Here is a 26,311-nt window from a genome sequence, read left to right as displayed (position 1 = left end):
GTTGCTGCGTCATCACTCCTAGAAAACAGTGAATATCACACACACTATACCTGACAAAGACAGAATACTTTAACACCCCTCACTTACTTATAAACCCATCTTACAGCAGAGGTAACGGTGGGCTTAAGTCCTTTGTGTACCTTCTGTAATGATGCTCAGATGACAGGATCCAGATCCATGTCAGCATCAGTCTTGGGGTTTGGGATGGACCAAAATAGTTTGAGAAATCGCACAGCAATTTTGAAAACGATCCTCCACCAACGCTCTGTTCTAATTAGCAGGAGCTCTGTTGTACTCCCATGTCATATAAACAGGAAGCTTTGTCTCCGTCAGCTCTGCCAGGTTCAAACCATCGCTCCTAGTGTTTAAATCATGCTGGTATGTATCTCCTGTGTATGACAAACAGACTCCCGTGGACTCGTTTGGTGTCATCATAAAAGCAGTCTTGAAAAGAAAGCTAAAAGGGCCTTTTACAGATGTGAATTTGTACCCTCGCCGGAGCCAGCACGCTTGTTTATCCCGTCTTAAATCCGTCTAAATAAGACAAATGGAGGCGAGCCTGCTCCAGTGAACAAACTAAATGGCTCCAATGAGCACACATTGTCCTCCTCGTCGAGTAATTAGAGAGGAGATGAGCTACTGGAAATCAGGAAATAAGGTATCGTAAAAGACTCCCAGGCAAATATGGAGTAGGAGTTATGTGTGATGTTGTCTCTATAATTAGTTACTTAAAGAGAAAGAAGCTTTAAGCTTCTCACTGCAGAAAGGGGGTAATGCATCGTGAGTGTAGACTGTAAACAAAAAATGGACGTCATCTAGCTCAGCTCAAAGTAGTGCTCCTCCTGGTGGCTGGCTGCAGTATAGGTCAAAAACTGTCTCCCCAGCCACTATGCTGTGGTGAGGTGAGGATATCACTGGGCTGCGTTGTGTTCAAGCCCTTTTTTTCTAAACAGTTTCTTTTCCATTAGTTATAAGAGGTTAAAAATAGGGTTTTACTTCATGCAACAGCTGCTGTTCTTGTTAGGGGTGCACCGATCACTTTTCTTCTTTTTTTAAATAACTGACAGCATATACCTTCAATGTTCCAATATTATTTTATTGAAAACCATTGAACAATACCTGTGAAACAATAAAATCTTTATGTTTTAACTTAAACAACCAATAAAGTGTCCTGAGTTTTAGGTCTCAGAGCAAAAAGTAACAATGGCTGGCTGTCAGACCTTCCTGGAGGTATAAAAAATCAGTTTCGTATGTTAGGATGGGCCAATCACTGATCACCGATCTACCAAAATTAAGGAAATCAGCACCGATTGATCAGTGCATGTCTAGTTCTTGTGCAGTTTATTGGAACAATAAGATACGTGGGGAGGTGGCACCAAGAAGTGATTAGACTCTTGGAATAAAGAACATAGATTTTTGTCACCCTGGTCCACTCAGATTCTCGCAGAGTCCCTCATAATCTCTACTGCGCAGACTCTGGCTACACAATGGCGGCACCTCTTATGGGGGTATTTTGGCTTCAAAACTGTACAATGGTAAAAGGTGAAGCAACACTAACCACTCTGTATATAGTGATGTATACATGATGGGGACAGAGGGGCAAAACTGCAGGGTCTCACTTATCCTGCTTGTTATTCATCTGCTAACTGAAGGTGCAAACATGAACAATATTTCCTAAATAATCTCCCAAGACTAGCCCTAGAGAAAAGTGATGTTTTGCCATTGCTTATTAAAATGTTTTTGGAAACTGACTGGATATGATTGGTGGGCTCAGGTTTCCACTGGTGTCTCTTTTTTTAAGTTTGATAGTTGTTAAAGTTAGCAAACTGAGCTGTAAGTGAATGAAAGATGTGATCAGTTGCTTGTTCGTATGAACGCAAACAACATTTTCTAGAGCTTCATCTTTGGATCCACCCTTCTCAGGTATAGCTGAAGTTGTTTGACTTATCACTGCTTGTGTACTCCTCTGAGACCTCTCTGACCCCCCCTGAAAGGTCCTAATATGTCATCATAGCCTTAATACCAGCTTTCTCAGAGGTAATTTTTCCTCCTGAACTACAGGCTGGGGCTCAGTAAATTTCTCACTGGGTGCTGGTCGAGAGTCAGTGATGGTATTAAAACAGGAAATGTCAACTCTCATGTGTTTTCATAATGAAACGTCAATCTGAAAGTGTCCTTATGGGGCAGTCAAGCCCATACTTTCAAAAGCAAACCATATTAATTTGGGTTTTTTCTAAACACTTTCTAGCTTAAACTAAAGCTAGTTATTTGGTATAATTTAGACACCTTAAGTAAAAGATTGTGTCAATTGCATGTGGCCAATTAACAATCATTACATAGCTTGGTCCCACCCTCGGCAACATCCCTTCACTGCACATCATCCCCTCAGAATGCATCAACACCAAGTGTTTGATCTTAATTAAAATGCACTTCTGAAGTGATTAAAACTACAATTCCTTAAGTGCCACTTGATGGTGGCTCTGGAAGCCACATACACACCTGTTCAAGAAAGCAAATCTGGATTTTGAGTTTTGTATGCTCTGACTCGCAACCTGTAGCTGTTAGTGAAGGGGCTAATAGGACACTTCTTCCACGTCTTGATAGGTCAACCAAAAGTTACGCTGTGCTATTGTTTATAATTTGGATGCCTTTAAAACTCAGTCATAAATGAGTGATGTCACAGAGACTCTTGCATGTATTGTACAGTTAATGATAAAACATGGACGCCACAGCAGCTCTCAAAGTGAAACCAAAACTTTTAGAGCACTCTCTGGTGTTACTTGGGGGTTGTACAATTATTTTTTGAAAATGTAGCTTTAATACTTTATTGCTCCTTTCTGTGGCACTAACACTTTTATTTATAAATCATGATTCCGGCATAACTCATGTTCTTGCAAGACTGAGCTTGAGCTGAGACGTGATTGATGGAAGAGGCTGCAAAGTAACAATTTCAGTGTTTAATGCAGAAAATCCGACCTTCAGTGCCTGCTGCGGTACTGCTGTATTTATCTCAATGTGTTTTCTGCAGGAGGGTTGCCACTATTTGTGAGTTTACCATTTGTGATCTATAGATTTATTTTTATGAGTGCATCCTCAGGTCTTGCTGCTGTCAGAGGAGGCGCTGTTATTTTTGTCTTACTGAAATGAGAGGAACCTGTTTCAGAAAAAGTTTTGCAGCTGTTATTAAACCTCTGAACGTGTGTTAGCAACCTTGAGCCGGAGTGTCTTCCTCTGTGAGCTTATCACCGCGCAGCCAACAAACAGAACTCTGTTGCCATGCCGCCACTCAGTCGCTCTCAATCATCCTCAGGTCTAAAAAAAGATGTGGGTATCCTGGGAGACGTGAATCTTGCCTCAGCTTTCACGCTTGCTGTTTTCTTCTCCCATTTTTTTTTCTTTTTTGTCTCACAACACTTGGTCCCTCTGACTCCCCCTAACCCACTTCCTCCCTCTCCTCCTGGCTCTTTAATGTGTTTTTATCCTCTCTTTCCTCTTTGCTGCTCTCCTCTCTCCCCCCAAAAGGTCCCAGCGGCAATGATGGAGGTGCTCAATATCGGGGGAAATCCTCGCAGGGTGTCTGTGGCTGACTCTCATTTATCTTTCTGTGCCTGAGCAGAGTACAGTAAATGAAAGTGAAAACTCCTGGATTTGAGACACGATGATCCGTGCTCTGCGTCAGTTTCCCAGCTGAGCTGCTCTTTCTGTGCTTGTCCTCTTATAGTATGCTGTTTAATCTATTAGAAGAGTGTGTTCCACGTGGCTGCAAACCTGAGGCTGTCTGACTTTTCAATCAGTAACCTTATAGATGTGTGCTCCTGTGGCTCCTTGTTAATAAGCCCGCTGCATGTTGAAACGTGCGTTAATAAAACATGCACTGTTTGAGATTATTGCCAAAGGTTGCATCACGAAAACTGAATTGATGTTGGTTGCCAGCTGAGTGAAGTCAGCTCTGACTGTAGCCCGCTGCGAGGGGCCAGTTTGCCCTCAGAGGAAAGGAAAAAAGGCGGGCAGTCTCGGGGGAATCGGGGGTTAGCACACACACACACACACACACACACACACACACTGAGTCTTTCCTGGCTTGCGTATGCCAGATACTTCACACACTTCTTTCTGCTCTCAGCTTCTTTTCATTCCATTCGCTGCGGGCTGAGGTGAATTTGTTAGCTGGGCTCAAAAGAAGACACTCGGTGCTCTCTGACTGCGACCGATTTAATCCAAACGTGAATTAAATCCCCTCTAATGTAGTTTGATTTTTGTTTCACTTATTCATAATCATAAAAGCTGCCCTTCTCACTTATGGCACCGTGGAAGTCAGTTGCCATGGGAAAGAAAGGGTCAGCTTTCACTGCTTCTGACTGCAACATCTTTGCTGGTTTCTGCTGATTTATCGAGCAATTCCACCCAGAAAAAAGACGGCAGAATGCATTCAAACACCTTGCTCTGCAAAACAAAAACATAACCTGTGATTTCAACCAGAAGAGAGGGAAAAAATCCCTCATTTGCAGGCACCCCGAGGGATGTTTCCTCCTCCTCTTGCCAGGTTTAGTCAGCAGAGCTTGCTGACACCGACTGTGGCTCTGGGGTTTCCTAATTACTAGTTTTCTGCAGTTTCAGTCCCTCTGTCTCCCTCTCTTTCTCTTCCTGTCTACCTGAGCAGCCTCTGTTTAGAATTTGCAGCCTTCAGTGTGAGAGGCAGCAGGAAAAGGGCGCACTGCGTCTTTGTTTGCGTCAGAGGAAAACATCCATCACATGCAGCACATGCCTTTGCGTGTATTCTGTCTACGCTGTCTCATCGCCTTGTTAAATCTAACAATGTTATGTTTGCTGTTGGAGGTGGGTGGAAGGGGAGCAGGATGTCATGGCAACAGCCTCTTTAAATAATATCTGTTTTCACCTGCATAAGGCTGCAGTGAGGAGTCCTCAGGCTCATGTGCATTATGCATGGTGTGCGTTACAGGGTCAAAGGTTACATGTGTTAAATTGGATCAGGTTATGAAACGAATCCCCCAGATATCTTAAAGCCTTCATTTAGCCTCCGAGTCCTCCAGGATAGGTTGCTTAAAGGTTTCTTACTCTTGTGTTTTTCCTCCTCTGCCAGATCCCACACCTCGCAGAGGGTGTACGCATCCACGGAGAGAAGGTCACCGAGGCGCTGAGGCCTTTCCACGACCGCTTGGAGGCCTGCTTCAAGCAGCTTCGAGAGAAGGTGGAGAAACAGTACGGAGTTAAGACTCTGGTAAGAGCTTTTGTCTGTTTGTGACCTTTCTGTTGTATTAGAAGAGCACCGAGCTGTGGTGTGAAAGATTTCAGCTGGTAATCAAGGCACCTGCAGCTGTTTCTTTAGATGTGTGAAGCTGGAGAGGGTCAGGGAATGAATGTGGAACTTAGATGTTTTTAAAAGATACTGAGAAGTAGTAACATCGCCGTGTGCAGTACGGTAAAGGTGACTGTATGTCGTCTGTGCCTTGTTTTTTTCAGTGCTTCTAGTGCTACTAACTCCTTTCAGGGATATTTAAATGTATATGCATTTGTATATCTCACCTTTTTGACCATAAAGTATGTTACCTGTAACATTCCATATTGTTATGTGATTTTTGACAATTATATCTTATTATTTATTATTGTATCAAGCAATCATAATCGTATCAATCATAATTTGACACCAACATAGTGTAACAAACACAGCGTAACTTAACACATCATAACATAATGTAGTGTAACATGTTGTGTAACACAGAGGTTCCCAAACTTTACAGTTCCAAGGCCCCCAAACAGCATTTGCCTCTGGCTGGGGACCCCCTTTGGAAACCAACAGACAATCTGTCAAAATATGTAAAGTGTCAACTTTAGGAATGTATTTTTTAACTTTTATTCACTTTTAAATAACTGTGACACTTGTTTAGAACAGGAAATTATTAATAAGCAAAAGCCAGACTCACACAGGTAGGTTGTTGCATAAGGGAGAAAGCTTTTCAGGGCTCTGTCAGCCAAGATGGGATATTCCTTTCTTAGATGTAGTCAGTAGTTAGACAGGGGAAGAGCCTCAAAGTTCAGTTTTTTAGATTACTGAATAACAGGCGCAAACGACCAGGTCGACACAGGTCATGATGTCATCGTGCCGAAGTTGAGGCTGTCACCTGAAGTGCTGTGAGGTACAATCAGAAATGTGAGAATCCAATGGTTATGGCACTTTACGTGTTTTTTGTTCAGGACAATTGGATATAAAAATAAAGAATGAAACATAAAAAGTAAAATGATAATAAGAAGATCCTATTTTCCCTTCCATCTAATTTTCTGGGGTGGTGCTGGTGCCCCCGGTACATTGAAAACCACTGGTGTAACATACAGTGACAAAATATATTAAAGCATAACTAATGTTACTGTAAGATAATTGTACTGTGACAAATCCTTATGTTACACATTGCAATGTAACAGATCTTATCTTCACTTAACTTATTACACATAATTTAATTTAACACATTGTAATGTAACAAAACGCAATTTCCATAAGGTGACATAACAAGGCAAAACATCACATAAGTAGTGTATCGTTTTGTTACATAACACATAGCAATGAAACATTTTGTTGTGTAACATATCATAAAGCAACATATTGTGAATGTTCTGTAAAGTAACGCTTCATAATGTTACATCTTATAACATAACATTGTTGTTACATAATATATCGTAATGTAATGTGTTGCTATGAACATATTAACTGAACTTATTACACATAACATAACATAATGTAATTTGACGTAACATAGCACAATGTAAAAAACAGAACATAACATGATGGTGCAACATTTTGTAACATCACATTTGGTCATGAAACAATTCTTATGTAACATAACATAAACATACACGTTACTATTTCTCTATCTAATGCTATGTTATGTAACATTTGATAAAATACCATTTAGTGACACATCAAGCATAACATTGCATATCGTAACTTAATTAGGGATGGGTACCTTTCATATTTGAAACAATACAGTACCGATGCCGGGTACCTGGCAATGGGAACTGGTACTTAACAGTACCAATTTTCGGTACTTTTTTTTGTGTTTATGTGGTAAAAAATATCAATTTGTTCAATAGTAAAGTTGTTTTTTTTTTTCAATTTAACATATTTTTTCCTTAGTACGTAACCTTGCAAATATGTGTTCATGTTTAGCATGGAAAATCACCTACTCTTCCACTCCATCACAGTCACAAGCATCCATTGGGTACCTAAACATGTTTCTCTTGGATTCTACTTGAAACAGTTCCCGGTACTTTTGACAGAATTTGGTCGGTACCTATAAAAGTACCTGTTTCGGTACCCATCTCTAAGCTTATTGGATCATGATGTATCTCATGCTAGCCTACCATGATGAACCATAACCTAATGTGACACATCGTATTGTATCTTATCATATGACATCACACTTTAACATATTATATTGTATAGAGCAGTATTGCTTCTAAGTTTATCCTGTCCTGTTCTGTATTACACTAACCTGTCTCTAACCTTATAGTGCCTGCTTATATCCTTTCACCTTGTATGGTATAGTATTTATTCATATCATATTGTGTAGTACTTCACTGCAGAACTCGGCTTTCTGATTTTCTTGTTCTGATGTTTGGTCAAAAAAGCTTCTTTGCCCTGGTTTCCGCATGAGTTACAAAACAGATGCAATTCTTTTCCAATGTTAAAAAGTTCATTTTCTCAAACTTCTTATTAGTCAGTAATTTAAAATGGAAACAGGATGTTCTGAGTCACAAAAAATCATCCTTCATTTTAAATCTTTAATGAGCAAACCCAATAAAAACCTCCTTCTTCAGTAAAGCTGCAGGAAACTTGATGAGGGAATGTTTCTCTTTTACATCGATCAATTAAAATCACCACAGTTTATTTTTGCTTTTCAGCTTATGTCCAGATGCCAGAGCTGTCAAGCCTCATGATTTTATACATTCAGTTCCACATCCTTTACAGTTTAAAAATCCACTCCTGTTTCCCCCGTCAGACTGACTTTAACTTTTAGCTGCAGTCAGCTCAGATATCGTTGGATGCTGCCAGGGACTTCCTCCCGTCTCTCACCCCCTTTAAAGATTTAATTGATCCTCGGCCGAGCTTCTCCCTCCATCTTGCCTGAGGTAGAGGAGGCCTGGCTCAATTTGAAGGGAGAGGTTGGTGACCTTTTGCAGGAGAGAATAGCCATCACTTTCAGGGATGTGATAATAAGGTTATCCTATCAGATACGTGATGGCCTCTTTCTTTGCTCCCAAGCGCTCTTTAAATGCAGACGGCTTCATTATTGGAGCTGCTGTCACTGGATTTTTCTTCTAGCGGACTCTTTTCATAGAAAATAAAAGCAGCAAAGTTTTTCTCCGAGTTCTTCTGACTGGGCTCTGCGTATCAGCTTCACTTGGTTCCAATCCAAATGTAAACACATCCAGCTTCTCTTCTTTAAATTGTTTTCTGTCTCATAGGTAAATAAAGCTTCAAACAGCAAACCAGCAGCCATCCATCATAAAGTTATAATTGAGGTCATGGGGGCAACATCTATCTACAGTCAATAAACGCAGCAATAAAGTGACTCAGAGCACATTTTATTTACTTTAAATCAAACTGCTGCTTCAAAGCGTTCTGTGAGATATGACTGAATTCTTCGTGTGGTTTTTCTCGTTTTCAGCCGACAGCAGACGAACGGCGGGGGCCTCGTCCTCACTCCATGGTGCGCTCCTTCACGATGCCCTCCTCTCAGAGGCCGCTGTCTGTGGCTTCAGTCACCTCCATCTCCTCTGACAACTCCCCCTCTAGGCCCGGCTCTGATGGGTAACATTTAGTTTACTGTTCATCACGTCATAAAACAACAAACGACCTCTGGTCCTCTGCTCATGACAGCCACTTGCTTTGAGGTTATTGTTTTATAGTGCGCTCGGTCTTTGTTTCTGTGTTTTCATTCAAAAACAAGACAAAAATCAACTATGCTGTTTCGTAGAGTTCATGAAGACTGTGTTCCTGTTATAAACCAGACAAGAAAACACTCTTGTCTGGTTTGCTCTCCTCTGATGGAGGAGTGCCTCAGCGTCTCCTCTGGCATGACTCAGTGTGTTACATAAAGAACAACCCTCAATGAGGCTGCATTAAGATTCAAACATCCACATCAGCCAGTCAAAGATTAATACATCCGCCTCAGTCTCACAGCCAGAGAATGAGACGAACGCGCTTTGATTGGACCGTTATCTCATTCTCTTTCTGTCAGCTTCGCCCTGGAGCCGCTCCTGCCAAAGAAGCTGCACACCAAGTCTCAGGACAAGCTGGACCGTGATGAGCCGGACAGAGGGGGCAAGGAGAAGAAGAAGGAGAAGAGGAACAGCAAGCATCAGGAGATCTTTGATAAGGAGTTGAAGACGACGGAGATTCCTCTGCAGCCGGCTGAAGCTGTCATTCTGTCAGAGACGGTATGGAGAAGTCGAAACAAGTTCACCTGCGCGGACCTTAACCCTTTAGTCTGCACTTTATCTGTCTCTACTAACTTCTGTATTCTCCTGAATTTCTTTTCTTCCTGACTCTAAAGTAGAAAACGCTGCACCATGCATTGTGCAACAATCATTGCAAACTGGGAGTTTTGGGAGCCTTGTAGAAGCAGAAAATTTTCAGTCCTCCGTCACCACTGAGGTGAAGACTATGGTGGCTCTGAAGTGCAAAACATGACAACAAAAGCATAAAACATAAAAAAAAAAAAGACACGCACACTAAACTACCTTCTTGGATTGGGATCGAAGAAATTTGTTGGAGGGGGTTTTTATGCCTTTTATGAGGCCGGAGAGGACAGTGGATGGAGCAGGAAAGGAGGCGGGAGTGGGACATAAGATGTGGGAAATAGGCCCATATTGTGCTCCTTTCTGCAGTTTAATATGGATCATTGATGTCTTCATGGAATGGTAGTAACATGCTTTGGTCCAAGAAGCCAATAAATCAAGCACAGCAGCATTGTTTCCAGGCTCTCATAGCCCCTCTGTTCAGAACGCTCTGACTTAGTGGGCGTGACCTTCATATGTAAATGAGCCACCACTGATACCACCCCGCTCTTCCACGTCACTGAGAGCGGCGCCACGAGGTCCAAGTGCACAATGATTAGAAAACAGAGAAGCTCGATTATCGTAATATTACAGGCTAAAACAACAGGCTAACCCCAGCTAAAGTTAGCATACTGAAGCTCACACAGAGACACGGGGACACTTACATCTGCTCCACAGCACACAGCATTTAAAATACTCACATTTCCAGGGTCCCAGGTTTGTTGGTGGATGGTTGGTAATGCGCCTGGATTCAGGACCAGTCTATTCGCTAGCCCTCTGTTGTACTGTCCAAAGTTGGAAAAGCAATCGGCCGTGAAGTGACTAGCACACGCATGCACAGTTTTACTGAGTGTAGCTGGCACATTCCTTGATAAATGAACTCTAGCCACTTAGTCTCGTCTTCTTTCGAGATGGGAAGCTTGTGCATAGAACTATGTGGCTGTTTACAGCCAAAAACAGAGCAGTGGTGGCTGGGCAGGGAGGGGGTTCGGGGGTATCAGCTCCGGTGGACCAATCAGGTCAGACTTGCTCCTGATTGGTCAAAAAAGGGAATTGCTGGCAACAGCTTGTTTTAGGTCAGGATATTACATTCACAAGCACTACTAAGTACAGCTTTTGTCATTAAATATCACATTTTGTGGGCTGGGAGGAAAGCCAAAGACCCACAAATTTCATTAAAAGACTTAATGAAGTGATTTTTGCATCATATGGGACCTTTAAAATTCAACACTTTTTTTTTTTATTCCTTTAACCATCTTGCTAACAAGTTTGGCTTATTTTGTGATCGTTCCCCCAAAGGTGAGACCGTGAATCTCTGGAATCATACAATGCCTGCTCCCGTTAGGATTTAACTTTGGTATAATGAGACATTTTATCCTTTTGACTGTGAGTTACTGACTAAAGCACACACCTTAACTTTACTTGGACAGCATTTTTTTCATTGCTTACAGTTTGGGCTCTTAAGATTATTAACTTTGCACAGAAAATAAAAAAAACATCTCTGTAAGACCTCAGGGGATCTGCACTTTTTCTTTTGTCTCCATTTGTCCTTCTCAGATCTCAAAGCTGCTCTGCTTTTCTACCACCTCCTCTCTCTTCTTTGCATTCTGCATACATCTTAACCACCCCCCCACCCACCCACACACACACACACTCACACACCACTGCGTCCTTTCCACATATACGTCTCAGGTGTCACTGCATGCCCATTGGGAATGCTCCCTGACGAGCTGCATTAAGATAAGAGCAGGAATGGGATCCCAAAGAGGCCCCCGGGAGCTGTGGAGCCGTCTAGCTCCTGATAGAAGCCTTCGCCTCGGGGGGTCAAGTGTAGAGCACCCTGAGGTTTGCTCCCAAGAAGCTGTAGGAGCTCAGAAATACACGCAAAAGCTTTTATAGCCACAATTCAAACTGCAATTTAATGCTTTAGTGTTCCCTAAAAAAAGAAGAGTCCCTGACTAAAGTGTTTTGTTATTTCCAGTGTGTCCCTGGTGGCCGGCTGTTTGAGTCTGGCCAATTACAAAGCTGTTTGTTAATGTAGCCTACAGTGTGGAGAAGCCCAGAGGACGTATCTTTTTATATTTAAATTTCAGCCAGAATAGAGCCGGGGGAACGCTGTCTTGCATGCAAACAATGATTTGTGACCACACATAAAAAAGTGCAGAGCAAGGAGCACATTAATCCAAACGCTTTCTCCTTCTTCAGGAGACAAATACACAACTCGATCTGTGCACACACCAGTCCCAAAGGACACGTGAACCCTGTTCCTCTCCTTTAAATGATCCTTTATTGATCCTCTTATATTTTATCATCTGCTCGACTCATTTGCCACAAAGTAAATGTTTCTCTCTGCTCTGTTTATTGACTGGTTGTGTAATTCAAAATGTTTGATTGGGCGCTCCCGTTCATGATTCAGCCTCTCACTGCGGTTCTGTCTCACAGATCAGCCCGCTGCGGCCTCAGAGACCACGGAGTCAAGTCCTCAACCAGATCGGTGTGGACCGCCGCCTCTCCGTCTCCCCTGGACCTCCGTCTTCTTCTTCCAGCAACCTGTCCTCCTCCCCAGGACCCCCACCCATCACACCCAGGAGCAAGCTCTCCTTCAGCCTGCACACTGTGTCCAGTAAGAAACACTCTGTCTCTCATTGAGGCTGCTGTGGTATCCTCTCTCTGCTCCACCCTGACTTTGTTGCATCACTGTTACCACATACAGCACCATGCAGTACAACAAGAGGCTCCATGTGACCCAAATCTTTAACATATAAGCTTCTTTAAATGTTAGAGCAGCTCCTACCTGTCAGGGCCTCCGTCTTACCTCTGAATATATCTGGTGTCACCGGGATGCTGCTGACAAATGATCGCATATAATGGGCTCAGTGGGTTTGAGGTGTTCATTAGCAAACGTGAAGAAGATGAGAGTTTCTCTGCTCCTCCGTCAGAAAGATTTTACCTGCTGAGACGCATGTTAATATTTGACAGAATCACTTTTATTCCAGCGTCTTTCAGCCGCAGGATTCTTGTATAATTATCTGCACTCATAACAGGCACAGCATTGATTCTCTATCGCACTCCTCTAAAGTCAGAGGACTTGAAGAAAATCAATTTAGCAGAGGCCATTGTGTGCTGACTTTTATGTGATTGCATGGGTCAGCCTCCAAAAACAAAGAACACTTTTCTTTCAGGAGAACAAAAACTTCATGACAAAGCATTTAACAGTTTCAAAAACTTTTCCAGTGGCTAAAAAAACCCCCAAATCTTTCACATTATGCACCCTAACTTTCTACATTAAGCAGCTTAGATTTTCACCACGTTTATACTTGCGCATTAAAATCAGCTGTTCAGCATTAACAAAGAAGATTTGGCAAATAAAAGGCATGACACTTTATTTTAAACATTACATTTCCATCCAAGAAAAATTAAAAAATGTTTGATTTTGCTAGAAGTTAACTCTTAAAAGTTCCCTCTAGGATTTTTAATTTTTGGTTGATTTTGGCTGTGCGCTAGGCACTAGGGAGGAGGGGGGTATGACCTCATCAGATTTACAGCCATTGAGTTAAGTAAAACCTAACGTACGTATGCGTAACGCTCTACTCATGATGATGCCGACGCCAACCAACTCTCAGCATAGACTGTATATAGAGTGGACAGCGTGGCTCCATCATTTACCATTGTACGGTTCTGAAGCAAAAATACCTTCGTCACAGGCGCAGCCATTGGCAGCAGTTGTGCAGCCAGAGTCTGTGCAGTAGAGACTGTGAGGGATTCTGGGAGAATCTGAGTGGAGCTGGGTGACAAAAATAATATTTTTTTTTCTTTCAAGAGTCTAATCACTTCTTGACTCTACCTCCCGACATATTTTACAATCCTCGAAAAAAATACACAAGAACAACAGCTGTCAATCATCGTTAAAAGTGACGTGAAATCTTGTTTTTAACCTCTTTTAACTAATGAAAACGAAACTTTTCAGAAAAAGAGGACTTGGATACAAGACAGCCAAATTATATCTTGAAATCACCACAACTATCGGACGTGAGAAACTTTTCTACAAGGTGTATACATTTTTAAAAGTTTGACCACAGCCCATCTGGAATGGCTGGAGAGTTGGAGTTTTTGACCCATACTGCAGCCAGACACCAGGGGGAGCAGTTTTTGTGGAGACCTCACTTTGAGCTGAGCAAGATTACGTCCATTTTTTTACAGTCTATGACTCTCACTCACGCACACACACATACATACACACACACACCCCTCCTGCTGCACTCTGACCCGCTCACAGCCGTTCTGATGCCTTCACTTCTGATGCTCAAAAACACAAACATCTGAACACAGAACTTTCCATTGCACTTCAGAAACTTCATTATCGAAACTTCTGAAAAACCACCTCATGAGAGTGTAGAAACTTTCTATCCAAATTTGAGAGCTTTTTCGCAAATGTGGTGTTTCCATTACCGTTTCTCTTTTGCGATATTTACATTTTGCACCGTTCTAGGTGCAGTGGAAACACAGCTATTAAAATGTCATAATAAAGCAGGCGGGATTCAGCCATGGAGTAGAATAATTACTCAGTGAATTTCAGTGTTAAGTTTGATCCCCCCAGTTCAAAAATCCCATCTGTGCCCCTGCTTTTGGCGCCCCCTGTGGTCAAAGTGATCAATTTATTCCCTTTCCTTATCTCACCTGTGAAAAGTGTTTTTTGCCCCAGAAACTTCACCCTGTCATCTTTAAAGTTAGATCAGAGCCTTTTTGCTTATCACTTTATCCTGGTGCATACCCTGCGTTCGGATTTAGAGGCAGCAAAGATTACCTTTGTAGAAATAATAAATGTTCCTGCTGATGATCTTTTTCAGTTTTGTAGGTCTTAAAGAGGCACTACTGTCGATTTCAGTCTGTTTCAATACCAGTAAAAACTCTCACAGGAGCTTTTAAGACATCAATCAGTCAGACTCCTCCCATGATTTGATCCTAAAGTGTAAAAAGTAGTTCCCTCTTGATATCTTATTTCTTTAGATGTTTACAGAGATGTAATGATGATGATCTTTCTCTCTCAGGTCTGGAGCTGAACGGTATGGGCCTCTCCGACAAAGGTGAAGTCCCTCCTCCACTGCCGCTGAAAGGAAGCACGGCTGATTACGGCAACCTGCTCGATAATCAGGACTTGACGAGTCCCACGACGCCTCCACCACCTCCCCCACATCAGAGGGTAGGTGTTTTAATTAGGGCTGAGAGACGCTCCGTAATGATGCGAAGCCCTTTTAATGAAGCTGGAGGCCGCTTCACGCTCTTGACATTCTGGGTTAGCCTCCTCCGGTGTCCCTCCATGACGTACTTCCTGTGGAGAGCGCTCACACGTTCATGTCTGCATGTGTGAATTCATGTTTCTGTGTTTGCGCCTCATTTTGGTAATGTGTGTCACTGAAGAGTGTAGACATCAGTCAGTTAGCAGCCTCCACCCACCTGTCCACCCCACTGTTATTTATACCTAACCCCCCCAGCCGGCCCACCGCTCAGACGTGATTGATTGGATGATTACTTTGCCTCTCACATCCATCAGGAGCCCTCCTGCTGTTAATCAGCGGCTCGTCTCTCCACACTCGCCGACGTCTCTGCTCGCCATCCTCTCGCCTCACCACTCGGTTAACTAATCTTATTTATCCGCTGTCACAGCGTCATGGACGGGTGGTAGAACGCAGCCTTCGCTGGCAGAGTGGCAGCAGGCTGACAGCAGCGAAGTGAGAGCAGATGTTCTCAGACTGAGCGACAGCTGCTCTTCACTCGTATCCTTGAGGGTGGCAGGGGTGAGGTCACTGAGGAGCTCCACTGCCTGGGAGACGTCTCTGTTAGTGAACTCTGTGTCAGGGAAAGAAGGTCAGGAGGAGAACAGGGAAGACATTCTGAAATGTCTCTGTCTGGATCTTTGAAAAATTGGAAAGCAGGGTATTTTAACTGTTCATTTGGGCTTTCAAAACAGGCATCGACAAATCAATTACAACAGCTACTCACCCTTCCCACAATTCATTACGGACTTTTTTTCTGTCATTTTAGTCAAATCAGTTTTCTGTCATAGTTATATATAACCAGTGGTGTGTACAAGGGGTGGCTAGAGTGCCCTTTTGAGAGCCAAAAGATGTACTAAAAATCCCCTTGGGAGCCAAAATGCCCTCTCAGGTGTCCTCTTGGTAGACAAACTACACTCCAGTTTTCTCTTGGGAGCCAAAAGATTCCCTAATGTGCCCTTTTAAGAGCCTAAACCCATGCTAATGTTCCCTCTTGGGACCCAAAAATGCATACTTAGGGAGTATTCACACCTGGATTGTTTGAAGCAGTTGTTCCAAAATAGTGGGCAGCCCACCCTGAAGTCTGGTTCGTTTGTCCATATGTGACCACAGCAATCAAGCTTGGATGCGGGGAAAACAAGTGGGTTGAGATCGCCAAAGATAGGTGGTCTCGGCTAGCTTCCGTTCGAGCCCTGTAGCGTTCCCTGTGCAGTGAGAACACAAACGCCCCAGCAACTTGCACAACTGACTCATAACTGTGGCTCACACTGTAGTGATGGGGGCAGTAATGAGCTCGGTTGACAAGTGCACAGTCAAAACAGTAGAAGAAGAATGAGTAGAAGAATCAACAACGGCAGAAGAAGAAGTAGAAAAGCCTGAAGAACAGAAAAAAGAGTCGTGGGCTTACATGGAACAGTGAGGAAATAAATAGCCTCGCTGAAAAAACTGCATGTTGTTGTTAATAAGGTACATGAGCCAGATAAAAGCTATAATACAAACTAGCCACACAAGTTATTGATGCTCCATGGCAGGTAAGAGCATAAATATATGAACGAAGATAGGGAAACTCCACACGTGGCATTTATTGACAACTTTGGACCGCAAGAGACTTTTGCCTTGTGAACACCAACAAACCAAGTGAATCATTTTTGCCCCTGAATCAGAACAAAGCAAACAAGCCACTGGTGTGAATATACCGTTAAAGGACTTTTCAGGGCCAAAATGCTATCCAATGTGCCCTTCAGGGAGCCAAAAAACGTGCTAAATTGCGCTCTTGGGAGCCAAAATGTGCACTATAGTCCTCTTTAGGCTAAAAAATGTAGCTTGAATGTTCCCTTGGGAGCAAAAGGCATGCCAAAGTTCCCTTTTGGGAGCCAAGATGCCCAAAAGTGCCATTTTTGTAACCAAAACACCTTTTTGTCCTCTTGGGAGCCAAAATGTGCATTAAAGTATTCTATTGGGAGCAAAAACACATGCTAAAAAGCTCTTTTGGGAGCCAAAATGCGCACTAAGTGCTCTCTTGAGAGTCAAAATGTGCCTAAGTACCATCTTGGGAGCCAAAACATGCTCAAGTTATGACTCACGCTGAAGTGCCCTTAAAACATGCTGATTTTAGCGCCCTCGCTGCATGTGCCTTTTTTTGTTCTTTTGGTCCCTGTCCTTCAAAATTGTCTGTGCATGCTACCACATATAACATGGGTGGACCTCTGAAGGATAATAAGGAGGAGATATCCTGTGTTTAGACTGTTTTCTGTAAGGTCATTTAATTTGACTAACCCAAGATTGAATTGACTAATTCAAAGGTTTGCCTCATTAGCTCCACTGCAAGTTTGTCCTTCATTATGAGCTACATTCACCTGACAAGTCCAGAATAAATGTCTTGTTTCAAGATATTTAAAGACAAAATTAATGCCTCAAATCCATTAAGGACTGAAAATAATCTTCCAATGGAATAAAGAATATTTGCTTAAATTTGTTTCTTGTATTAAAACATTATTCTTAATTAAAATATGACCACAGTTTCCTTTACCTGTTGGCAGCTGCTCTGGCATCGTTTCTGTCTTGTAATATTTTGGAAAAAGACATTTCGAACATGGCTTATATTAAATCTGATTAGACTATTTTTACTGGAAAGAAGACAAACACATGCTCAGATTTTATTTTTTGCAGTGTACTTTTACTTCAAAGCACTGAACCCTTTCACAATTGGTTAATACATGCATGAATTAAATTAGTGATAAGGTAGTCAAGGTGTTTTGAATGATGGCTTCAAATTCCATATCATAGCAGAAAGATTTCCATTTCCAAGGGTAATCATCTTGTGATTTACTTTCAGGGAAAATCCAGTATTGGTCGACCCCTGCTCTTTAACACTTGGTGGAATCTAGTCTTGTTGTGTACAGACCAGTCAGTGTTTGACTGGAAACATTTTTGTCCCCTGTAAGAAAATGATGATTTCAAGGTATCTCTCTTTTCTGTTTTCAGCATCTTCCTCCTCCTCTGCCCAGCAAGACCCCTCCTCCACCTCCTCCCAAGACCACCAGGAAGCAGGCCTCCATCGATTCAGGAATTGTACAGTGAACAAAAGACTCTGACAGTCGGACCAAACAAGACACTGACAACGCAACAAAAAAAACAGCATCAAGTGTAAACGCTCCCCCTCTCTAAGATGCATTTGTTTAGACCCACACATTCCTCGCTCCCTGTCCCAGCTTGACAAGATGAATACCTCACTGCAGCCCGCCCCTTCTTATCATCTTTCCTCTTGTGTTGCCTTCGGTTTGACGATGATGCAGTCTGCAGCTGGGAGCATGTTGCACATATGAGTAGTCACAATTTATACATTCTGTCTCACGTACCACATCGAGACTCTGTCAGGACAGATAAGCTCTTATCATCAACTTTACCAAACTGGCCAAATCTTATGTACACGAGAGCTCATTAAAGGATAATTCCTCTCTTTTACTCATATTCCCACTATGTACAGAGGTTTGTATATAGGATTTTATTTTATTGCAGGTTGTTTTTGTATGTGATTTGATGCCTTTCTTTGTATTAACGTATCATTAGCTTAAGTGGCATTTATATGAAACAAAAAAAGGGCTGGTAGGTTTTGCATTGACAGAACTTCACTGAGTTGGATTTTATTGGTGAACATTTTGGAGTGCACATACAACTAACTCCTATCCCATTATCATTGTTCAGACCTTGTCCTAGATTTGCTGTAACCTTGGATTTTAGTAATATTGACTTTTCCCGATTCACTACTGACATGACTTCTGAATAAACTTTCAAATGTATGTATTTTTAAAAACCGTGTGTCTGCCTTGTGAGTGTGTTTGACCCTCAGAGATACAGAACATAGATGTGAATGATGTCCATATGGTAGCTTACTTCTTCAAACGCTTCCTGAGTGACAGCCATCAACACGTTACACTACAAGATGACTTCCATACACACTAGTGCAATCACATTTGCATAATGTGCCAGAAACAAAGCTATCGTTTCTCACTTTGAAAGCTGAAGAAGAGCTCAGCCTAACAGATGAGCCAACAAAACCACGAGCGCCAGCTTCATCCTCCTATATGCATTTTAAACACAGCCTTTATGGACGCTCATTCTTTACATTCCGTATTAAAAACAGTTTCTTCACTCTGCAGCAGTGTAGCAAACACTGTGAATAATTTAATCTCTTTCCAAGGTTTTCTTTAACTCTCTTGTTTCGAAATCATGGGCTGGTAGTCTATGACACACAAGCAAGACGAGTTTCTACTTTGTTTTTTTACGCTTGATAGCTTTAATATACTTTGACGCCAAATTAATGATTAAAGTTTGAACCATTAAGTTAGTTTATAATTATCTGTTGTGCCACAGCTTTAAATTGAATTTACTTTAATTAGTTTAATAATATGTTTGTGCTTTACTCTGGCTGTTGGTGGAAACTTCCCTGATACAAACTTTTCACTCTAGTGTATAGTTTCCTGGGTTCAAACTTTTTTTTCCTGTCCCTTTAAAGACATGTCAGAATGAGCAAGAAAATACTATAAAGAAGGACAACATTTGTTTTAAGTGATCCAAGCAATATTTCAAATGTCAGTGTTGTCAGGCTGAATCCAAGTCTTTACCATACTCGGCGAAATTCTGACCGGCCGAATCAGGAAAGAGAGGCGGGAGCTGTTGGGAGCAGACGTGACGCCAGCAGACTTTCATACTTGTCAGCGTTCCTTTGAGTCTTAAGTTAAATTTATAAAAACGGAAGCTGTCGTCTAACTTTTTCACAGCCGTTTCTTGTGATTCAGTAGTTGTTCATCTATTGTTTCCTAGTAGCATCGGCTCACATAAGCTACGCCATACCGTGGTTTGATGTGGATTGGTCCGTGGTGAGTGTGTTAATCAGAACGGTCGTCCAATCACCAGCTGCAGATTTTTTTTTTTTAAGTCCCGCCTCTGAAAACAAATCAGAAGAGCTGCTACCCAGATGGACTTGTGAAATAATTCCGTGGTGGATATATGAAACTGTCCCTCTGGCGTGTCAGGTTAATGCCATTGTGGGTGACAAAAATGCATCCTGACTCGAGTCTGATGGCTTAAACCTCTGTTTTGGGTTTTCCCAAATTTAGCTCAGAATGTAAGGTCCGGACCTGAAATTTTGAGCGAAATTTTGACTTCCAAGTTTTGTCTGAAATTCCATAAAATATGTTCCCCCTGTCAAAGCCGATGCCATTGTGGGAGACAAAAATGTATCCTGAATCAAGTCTGAGGGATTAAGTTTTTCACACTTTGTTTTTTCAAAATTTCTTTAACAAAAAACCTCATAAAGGGTTGGCCTTGAGGTTTTTTTTTAAGTTTGACGTTTCACAAAATCACAGAAATTTTTATCCTAAGGGATCATGATATTGTAGGGTGTCAGTTGAGGGCCCTTGGAGTGTCCTCATTGTGTTATATCACAGTTTTATTTTTTGAAAAACTTGTGAAAAAGTGAGTAAGTTTTTTGTCGTTGTTATTGTTGTTGTTTTCTTTTGTTGTTTTTTGTAAATTTTAGATGTTAAAAAAGTTACCAGAATATATATCCTGAGGGGTCATGAAGCCTTAGGCAACAGGTCCTCAACAACATTAATCCAAGAGACAATTTTTTTTCAGCAGACACAGTGAGGGCCAGATGCTCCTGTGAAATAAATAAAAATTTATATCATATCCCCAGTAATATATTATTATTCGATATGGGTCCAAGGAGTTTTTCCAATGTGATTACTCACAAATCTATTTTCTCTTTCAAGTTTTTGAGAAAAAACGTAAGGGGTTAACCTTAGGATTTTTTTTATGTGGAGATTTCAGAAATTCACCAAAACATGTATCCTGCGTTGTTATAGACGTAGAGTGTGTCAAAATAAAGACACTAGGAGTTTTTTCATTGTTTTTCTCAGGTTTTTATATTATTTTTCAAAATTTCTTAGACAATTAAATTCAGTTAGTCTTAGGCTTTTTTTTTTTTTTTTTTTTTTTTTTGAAATCTTGAGATTTAAAAAAAATCAACAAAATATGTATCCCAAGGGTTTCTGGACTCCTAGGGTGCCTTTATCCAGGCCCTATGAGAGTCCCCATTGTGTAAACTTAGTATTTTTTTTTTTTATTTTTTTTTTTTTCAAAATTTGTAAAGTAAGGGCTTAGCCTTAGTTTTTTTTTTTTTTTTGTAAATTCAAGATATCAAAAAAACAGCAACAAAATTTGTATTATGAGGGGTAACGAATCCATAGCATGTCTTGACAAAGGCCCTAGGAGTTATGTCATTGTTCTTTCTCATGTTATAAATTTTTAATTTAAAAGAAATGTAAGGGATAAACCTCTCTATACTTTTTTTTAATTTCAGAAAAATCACCAAAATATGTTTCCTGAGGGTTTATGAACCCCTGAGGTATCATTATGAGGGCTTTCAGATTTTTTTTTTCAATTGAGTTTCCCCACGATTTCCTTTTTTTTCAATAATTAAAACAAAATAATAAACAACAAAATAATAATTAAAAAAGGAGTTTATCTCTAATTTTGAGATTTAAAAAACAACACCAAAATACCAATTCTTTAAGGGTTATGAACCCCTAGGATGTCGTTATAAGGACCCTTCCACTGGTCTTACAAGTTAATCTGGTGTGTATGTAAGTATGAGAGATATTAAACTAATATATAAAACTCATTCATGAGAAATACTGTATAAATGTGACAAATAAATAACAGTAAAGGAGAACAAATAAATTAGAATTAGTCATAAAACAACTTTTTTAGACCAATGGATCAGACAAATATGACATATCTGACAAGTTGATATGTTTATGAAAAATAAAATGTTTGTGAAAACGTTATTTCTGCAACTCAAATCTGCTGAAAAACTGCTGCTTAACCCTTAAATTCCCACACCCTCATTTGCACATTTGTAAATGTATCTACGGGCTCCTTACCAGCTCATGGTACCTTTTTCAAGTCTGTGCCCCAGGTGGCTCATATTCCTCTGCTCTCCTTTTCTGCTGACACTTTGTGAGTGGGTGTCTGCCTGAGGAAAAATGCTCAGACTTCGACATCTGTTGTTTGAAGGTGCTATTTTTTCAACATCTCAAGACAAGAAAGTTTGGGGTTTATATAAAGCTCTCTCGTCCTAATTAGGAACCGTGGATGACGTCTTTTTCTTTTGTGTTTGTTTTTTTTGGGAGACCTTGTGCTATCAGAGAACTCGTGTTCACAGCAGCTCACAAGTTATTTTTTACATATTTTGTTAGACGTCAAAATGTCATTAGCATGTTGGGAATGACGCTAAAATCAATGTGTTCAAATATTTTGGTAACATCCTTTTAAAAATAACACAAATAATAAAAGCACTGGCTCAGATCCACTGAAGTTACACAGTTAGTTGTGACAGTGGACCAGCATGCACTGCACAAGAACCCTGGCCCTGAAGCAGCTGAATGAATTCATACACCTGGAAGAGGAGCTACAGGTGGAAAACTTCAACTATTTTCATATTCTCAAAGAGTTCCTGATTTATGTGTGTGTGTGTGTGTGTGTGTGTGTGTGTGTGTGTGTGTGTGTGTGTGTGTGTGTGTGTGTGTGTGTGTGTGTGTGTGTGTGTGTGGACTGTTGGGAGGAGGAATTTCTCCTTTTAAAGCCTCCATCCTTCCCACTTTGTGGCTTGATGGTCCAGCACTATGGCACTCTTTCCAATACACCTGTCTGTGTGCAATAATGCATGTTTACCTGTGAGGGACACGCTCCCTTCTCAGAATTACAGCCGCTGCTCAGCATTACCACAGTGTGGAAACATTTCCTGTTCCTCTGTGTCCAATACATCTAGAAACATTTATGATCTATTTTCAAACATAAACCTTGGTTTTGCCTTTTCTTACTGAGACATGACTGAATGCTGCCCTCTACTGGTGCTCTGCTCACATAGAATAACTGGACTGTAGCTGTTTTTTTTTTTTATTTACTTTCATCCTACTGAGTTTTGGTTATTAAAACATATGTGAAATCCTGAAATGTAAACTTATATGTGCTAACAGCTGTGCTTTTATTTACATATAACTGATGACTTGTGTATTTTCATCTGTTTGATTTTTGTGCTCGTGAAGAACTTTGTAAACTAGTGTTTTAAAACTTGTGGCATAAATATATTTATAATATAAAAATTGTCTTTTTTTTTGCAAGGCGCCGCCCTGTTGGCTATGGCTGCCTTTTGCCGCAGCTCTCTCTTCATTGTCCATTTCTTGTAATTTTTTTGTCTCTTTTTCGTAATCTTTGTATTTGGAGTGGATCATTACTTTGTATGGCTCATTTGTTGGTCATGGACACCAAACTTTTTGTGGCTTCAGCGATATTTTTAAGACTTTTTCTCCTGTGTTTGTCTGGAGATCCTACATGTAACCATGGCTGCATTGTTTACATGTGAATTCAGCTGTTAGCAGCCTGTAGCATGTCAATGCTAACTGGTGTAAGGCCTGAGGTCTTCCCACAAGCTGAAAAGGAGGTGAGGATGACATGCTGGTTCTCAGGTGTGAGCTAAGAAGTGACGACATGGACCTGTCCTTCCATCCATCGTTATTTGGAACGCAAGACATATCTCCAATAAGATGGAACGAGCTAGCTGTGCTAACCCAGCAACAGAGGGAATACCAGAGGGCAGAGTAGCATCACAGACATGGCTAACGGAGCTAACATCAGACACCAACGCCACATTGGAAGAGCTTCACCTGCTGTGAGCAGACAGGATCTAGGAGACAGAGACTGAACAGACTGCTGAAGAAGCTCAGTCCTGGACCCTGTGGAGGTGGAGGCTGGCTGAACTGGAGAATGATGGACAAGCTGTCATCATCTATTTTCTTATGGACCTTTTTGCTCTTTCTATACGCTTTCTTACTTTTTTTTTCTTGATTGCTGCTGTGACTTCAATGTCGTTGTACTTGTCACAATGACAATAAAGCCCTATTCTATTCTATTCTATTCTATTCTATTCTATTCTGTATTACTGAGTTCTCTGGGACGTTTCTCTACAGCAAGGAGGGTTTGTAAAAGCAAAGTGGATCATCAGTGCAGCAAAAAACCCTGAAATCCAAGAAGGAAACCTGCTGAGGCCTGCAAGTCGGGTGCAATTTGGAAGATTTATTTCCCCGAAAGATAATGACCCCAAACATAAAGGCAAGGCCACGCAGAAATAGCTCCTGAACAAACAGCACTAATATCCTAAACTGGCAAAAGTTAGAGTCCAGACCTCAGTTCAATATATTTGTGACAGGAATAAACCTTGTAATGAACCTTATTTATACCGCTCCATGTAGTGAAGCAGTAAAGTTGCAGAGAAGTAAGGGCAAACACAGCGGGAGAACAGGAGAGAGGAATGCAAATTTCTGAAGAAAATCTAAACAGAAAGTTTTTTTTTTTTTTCTCTTCCAGTCCCTGTTTGTGCAAAGTGACAATAAACAGTTGGAGTAACTGCCAGATGTAAACCTTAAATACTGCAAAAACATCTGTTTCTTAACATAAACAACATAAAATATATCTGCTCAGAGTGTGATAAGATTATAAAACATTCAGTTTCATTGTTTTATATTTTATCTCTGTGTTGTCTTTGTTTTGTTTTGTTTTCAATTAAATATAAATCTAAATGGTATGAAACCACTAAATTGAGTTCTATGGTACATGGCATCCCAGCCTTTTTGAATTAGGGTTGCATTTGTACTCAATCAAAATCAATTTCAGATTCATTGTTTTAACTCAGGTTTTGAAAAGTTTTGGTCATTTAGTTTAGAAAGATAATAAAACTTTAAAAAATCAGATTAGAGCTTCCATACTTTTTAATTGATATGAGCTGGTTTAATTACTGTACTTAGTGAACTCTTTTCCAAATGTAAGGTGGGAATATAAAGTTTCATCAATGGCATAATTCACTTATCAAGGACACCCAGAGCACACTCCATGTCTTGCCTTGCAATTGAAAGGGGATAAAGGGTGAAGCATTTCTGCAGAGGTAATATTACACAGTTAACTGGCAGCTTTTTCAATAGGCTCTCAGTGATTTGTGCTCCGGCATTATGCTTCACCCAGTCTCTCCTCAAAGCAGAGGGAAATGCATTGCTTTAATTGAGAGGATTCCCAGAGGCTTTGGAGGGGTAGGAGGGGAAGAAGCTGTGAGCGAGCTCCATCTCACCAGGAGTAAAATGTATTTACAACGCACTCTATCCCCATCCCATTTGTCATTTTAGCGTGGAATAATGTGTATATTTTCCTTCCCTCTTGACACACTTTCATTTGCTGGGAGGCGACAAATGTGCATGCTTCTCTTTAAACGTCCCCTTCACATTATTAAAGAGGAGAGTATTTCCATAAATCAACAGTGTGCATAAATCCAATCACAGTGTCAGTGGGGTGTCTGTTTTGCCCCCCAAATGGAGACTCGCTACCAGTAATGGGCAAAGTTATCACTTTCTTTAATATGTAAATGTGGCAAGTGCTCCCAAAATATAAAATATAACTTTAAGGCCTTAGCTGCTCTGATGTTTCACTTTTTTGTCTCTAAATATGGCAAAGAAAGACTGACAGAGATGTGCCTGCAGATGTTTTTAAAAAAGCATCTGACGAAGTCACAAAGAACAGTGCGTCAGTCAGATCAGTCACGACAGCACATGTGATCTTCCATGTTTCTACAAACCACTGAAGAAGCTGAGGGTCCAGTGATATCCCAGTGTAGGTGAGGGTTAGCTCCTCTGCTCTGGCACGCTTCAGACTTCAGAGAGGTGGGCTTCGGCACGGTTTACTTCATGCACGAGCACAAGCACGCGGACGGCGCGTGTGATTCATGACGTACAATCACCGCGAGCGTGTTTCTCGAAAACTTAGCATGAAAGCATGCTAGCATGCTCAAAACAATAACACAACCAAACGTGATTAAGTCACTATCACACTCAACATTTAGGTTTTGCATATGAGCATGGTATGATCCCTGAACTGACATCACTTCTTTGCTCAAGTTTAACTGGACTGATGTGAATAATGTTAGAGACACTAGCTTGGTATGTTAGCATGTTGGCATTCAAACTGGCAATGCTGAAATACTACTGAGCTGCCATGTATGCCACTTATGTCATCAGAACTTAGCATGAGAATGTGTCCAAACAACAACCCACAACCTTGCTAAATTTTTAAACAGATAATGCTAACTGGCAAACAGGCTAACCAGATATTTGGAATACCCAATTCAAATCTTATTTTGCTGTGTTGGTATGCTTCTAATGATTGTGCTAGCATACCAGTGGCAGAAAGACCATCTTTACTTTATATTTTGGGTGTTTTCCTACAATAAGGTTTGATTTTAAAATGCAACTTGTTTGTTTTGCTGCCTATTGCAGCCTTTTGTTGACAACATGCAGCTTCTTTAGCAGTCAGTGCATGTCAGCGTGACAGTGGAGGGGTTGTGTGTATCTGTCACA

At 41.0% G+C, this 26,311-nt stretch overlaps 1 protein-coding gene across 2 annotated transcripts in view; it reads left to right on the top strand.

Annotated features, from left to right (window-relative positions):
• Positions 1 to 18,636, top strand: part of dock1 (dedicator of cytokinesis 1) — a 252,787-nt gene extending 234,151 nt beyond the window's left edge. For both annotated transcript variants that reach the window (XM_074662599.1, XM_074662600.1), the window contains exons 47-52: positions 5,102 to 5,239; positions 8,682 to 8,824; positions 9,255 to 9,453; positions 12,016 to 12,196; positions 14,622 to 14,773; positions 17,832 to 18,636. In XM_074662599.1, coding sequence (XP_074518700.1) covers positions 5,102 to 5,239; positions 8,682 to 8,824; positions 9,255 to 9,453; positions 12,016 to 12,196; positions 14,622 to 14,773; positions 17,832 to 17,927 — 909 coding nt within the window. In that variant the 3' untranslated portion in view covers positions 17,928 to 18,636. The remainder of the gene's footprint in view (positions 1 to 5,101; positions 5,240 to 8,681; positions 8,825 to 9,254; positions 9,454 to 12,015; positions 12,197 to 14,621; positions 14,774 to 17,831) is intronic.
• The last annotated feature ends 7,675 nt before the right edge of the window (positions 18,637 to 26,311 follow it).

The sequence above is a fragment of the Halichoeres trimaculatus genome, unplaced genomic scaffold (genome assembly GCF_033239565.1).
Source record: "Halichoeres trimaculatus isolate MK-OKI-2021-1 unplaced genomic scaffold, fHalTri1.1 fHalTri1_scaffold_23, whole genome shotgun sequence".
Lineage (NCBI taxonomy): Eukaryota > Metazoa > Chordata > Actinopteri > Labriformes > Labridae > Halichoeres > Halichoeres trimaculatus.
The sequence above is the reverse complement of the archived record's forward strand: the minus strand, read 5'-3'. Positions and strand labels throughout refer to the sequence as shown.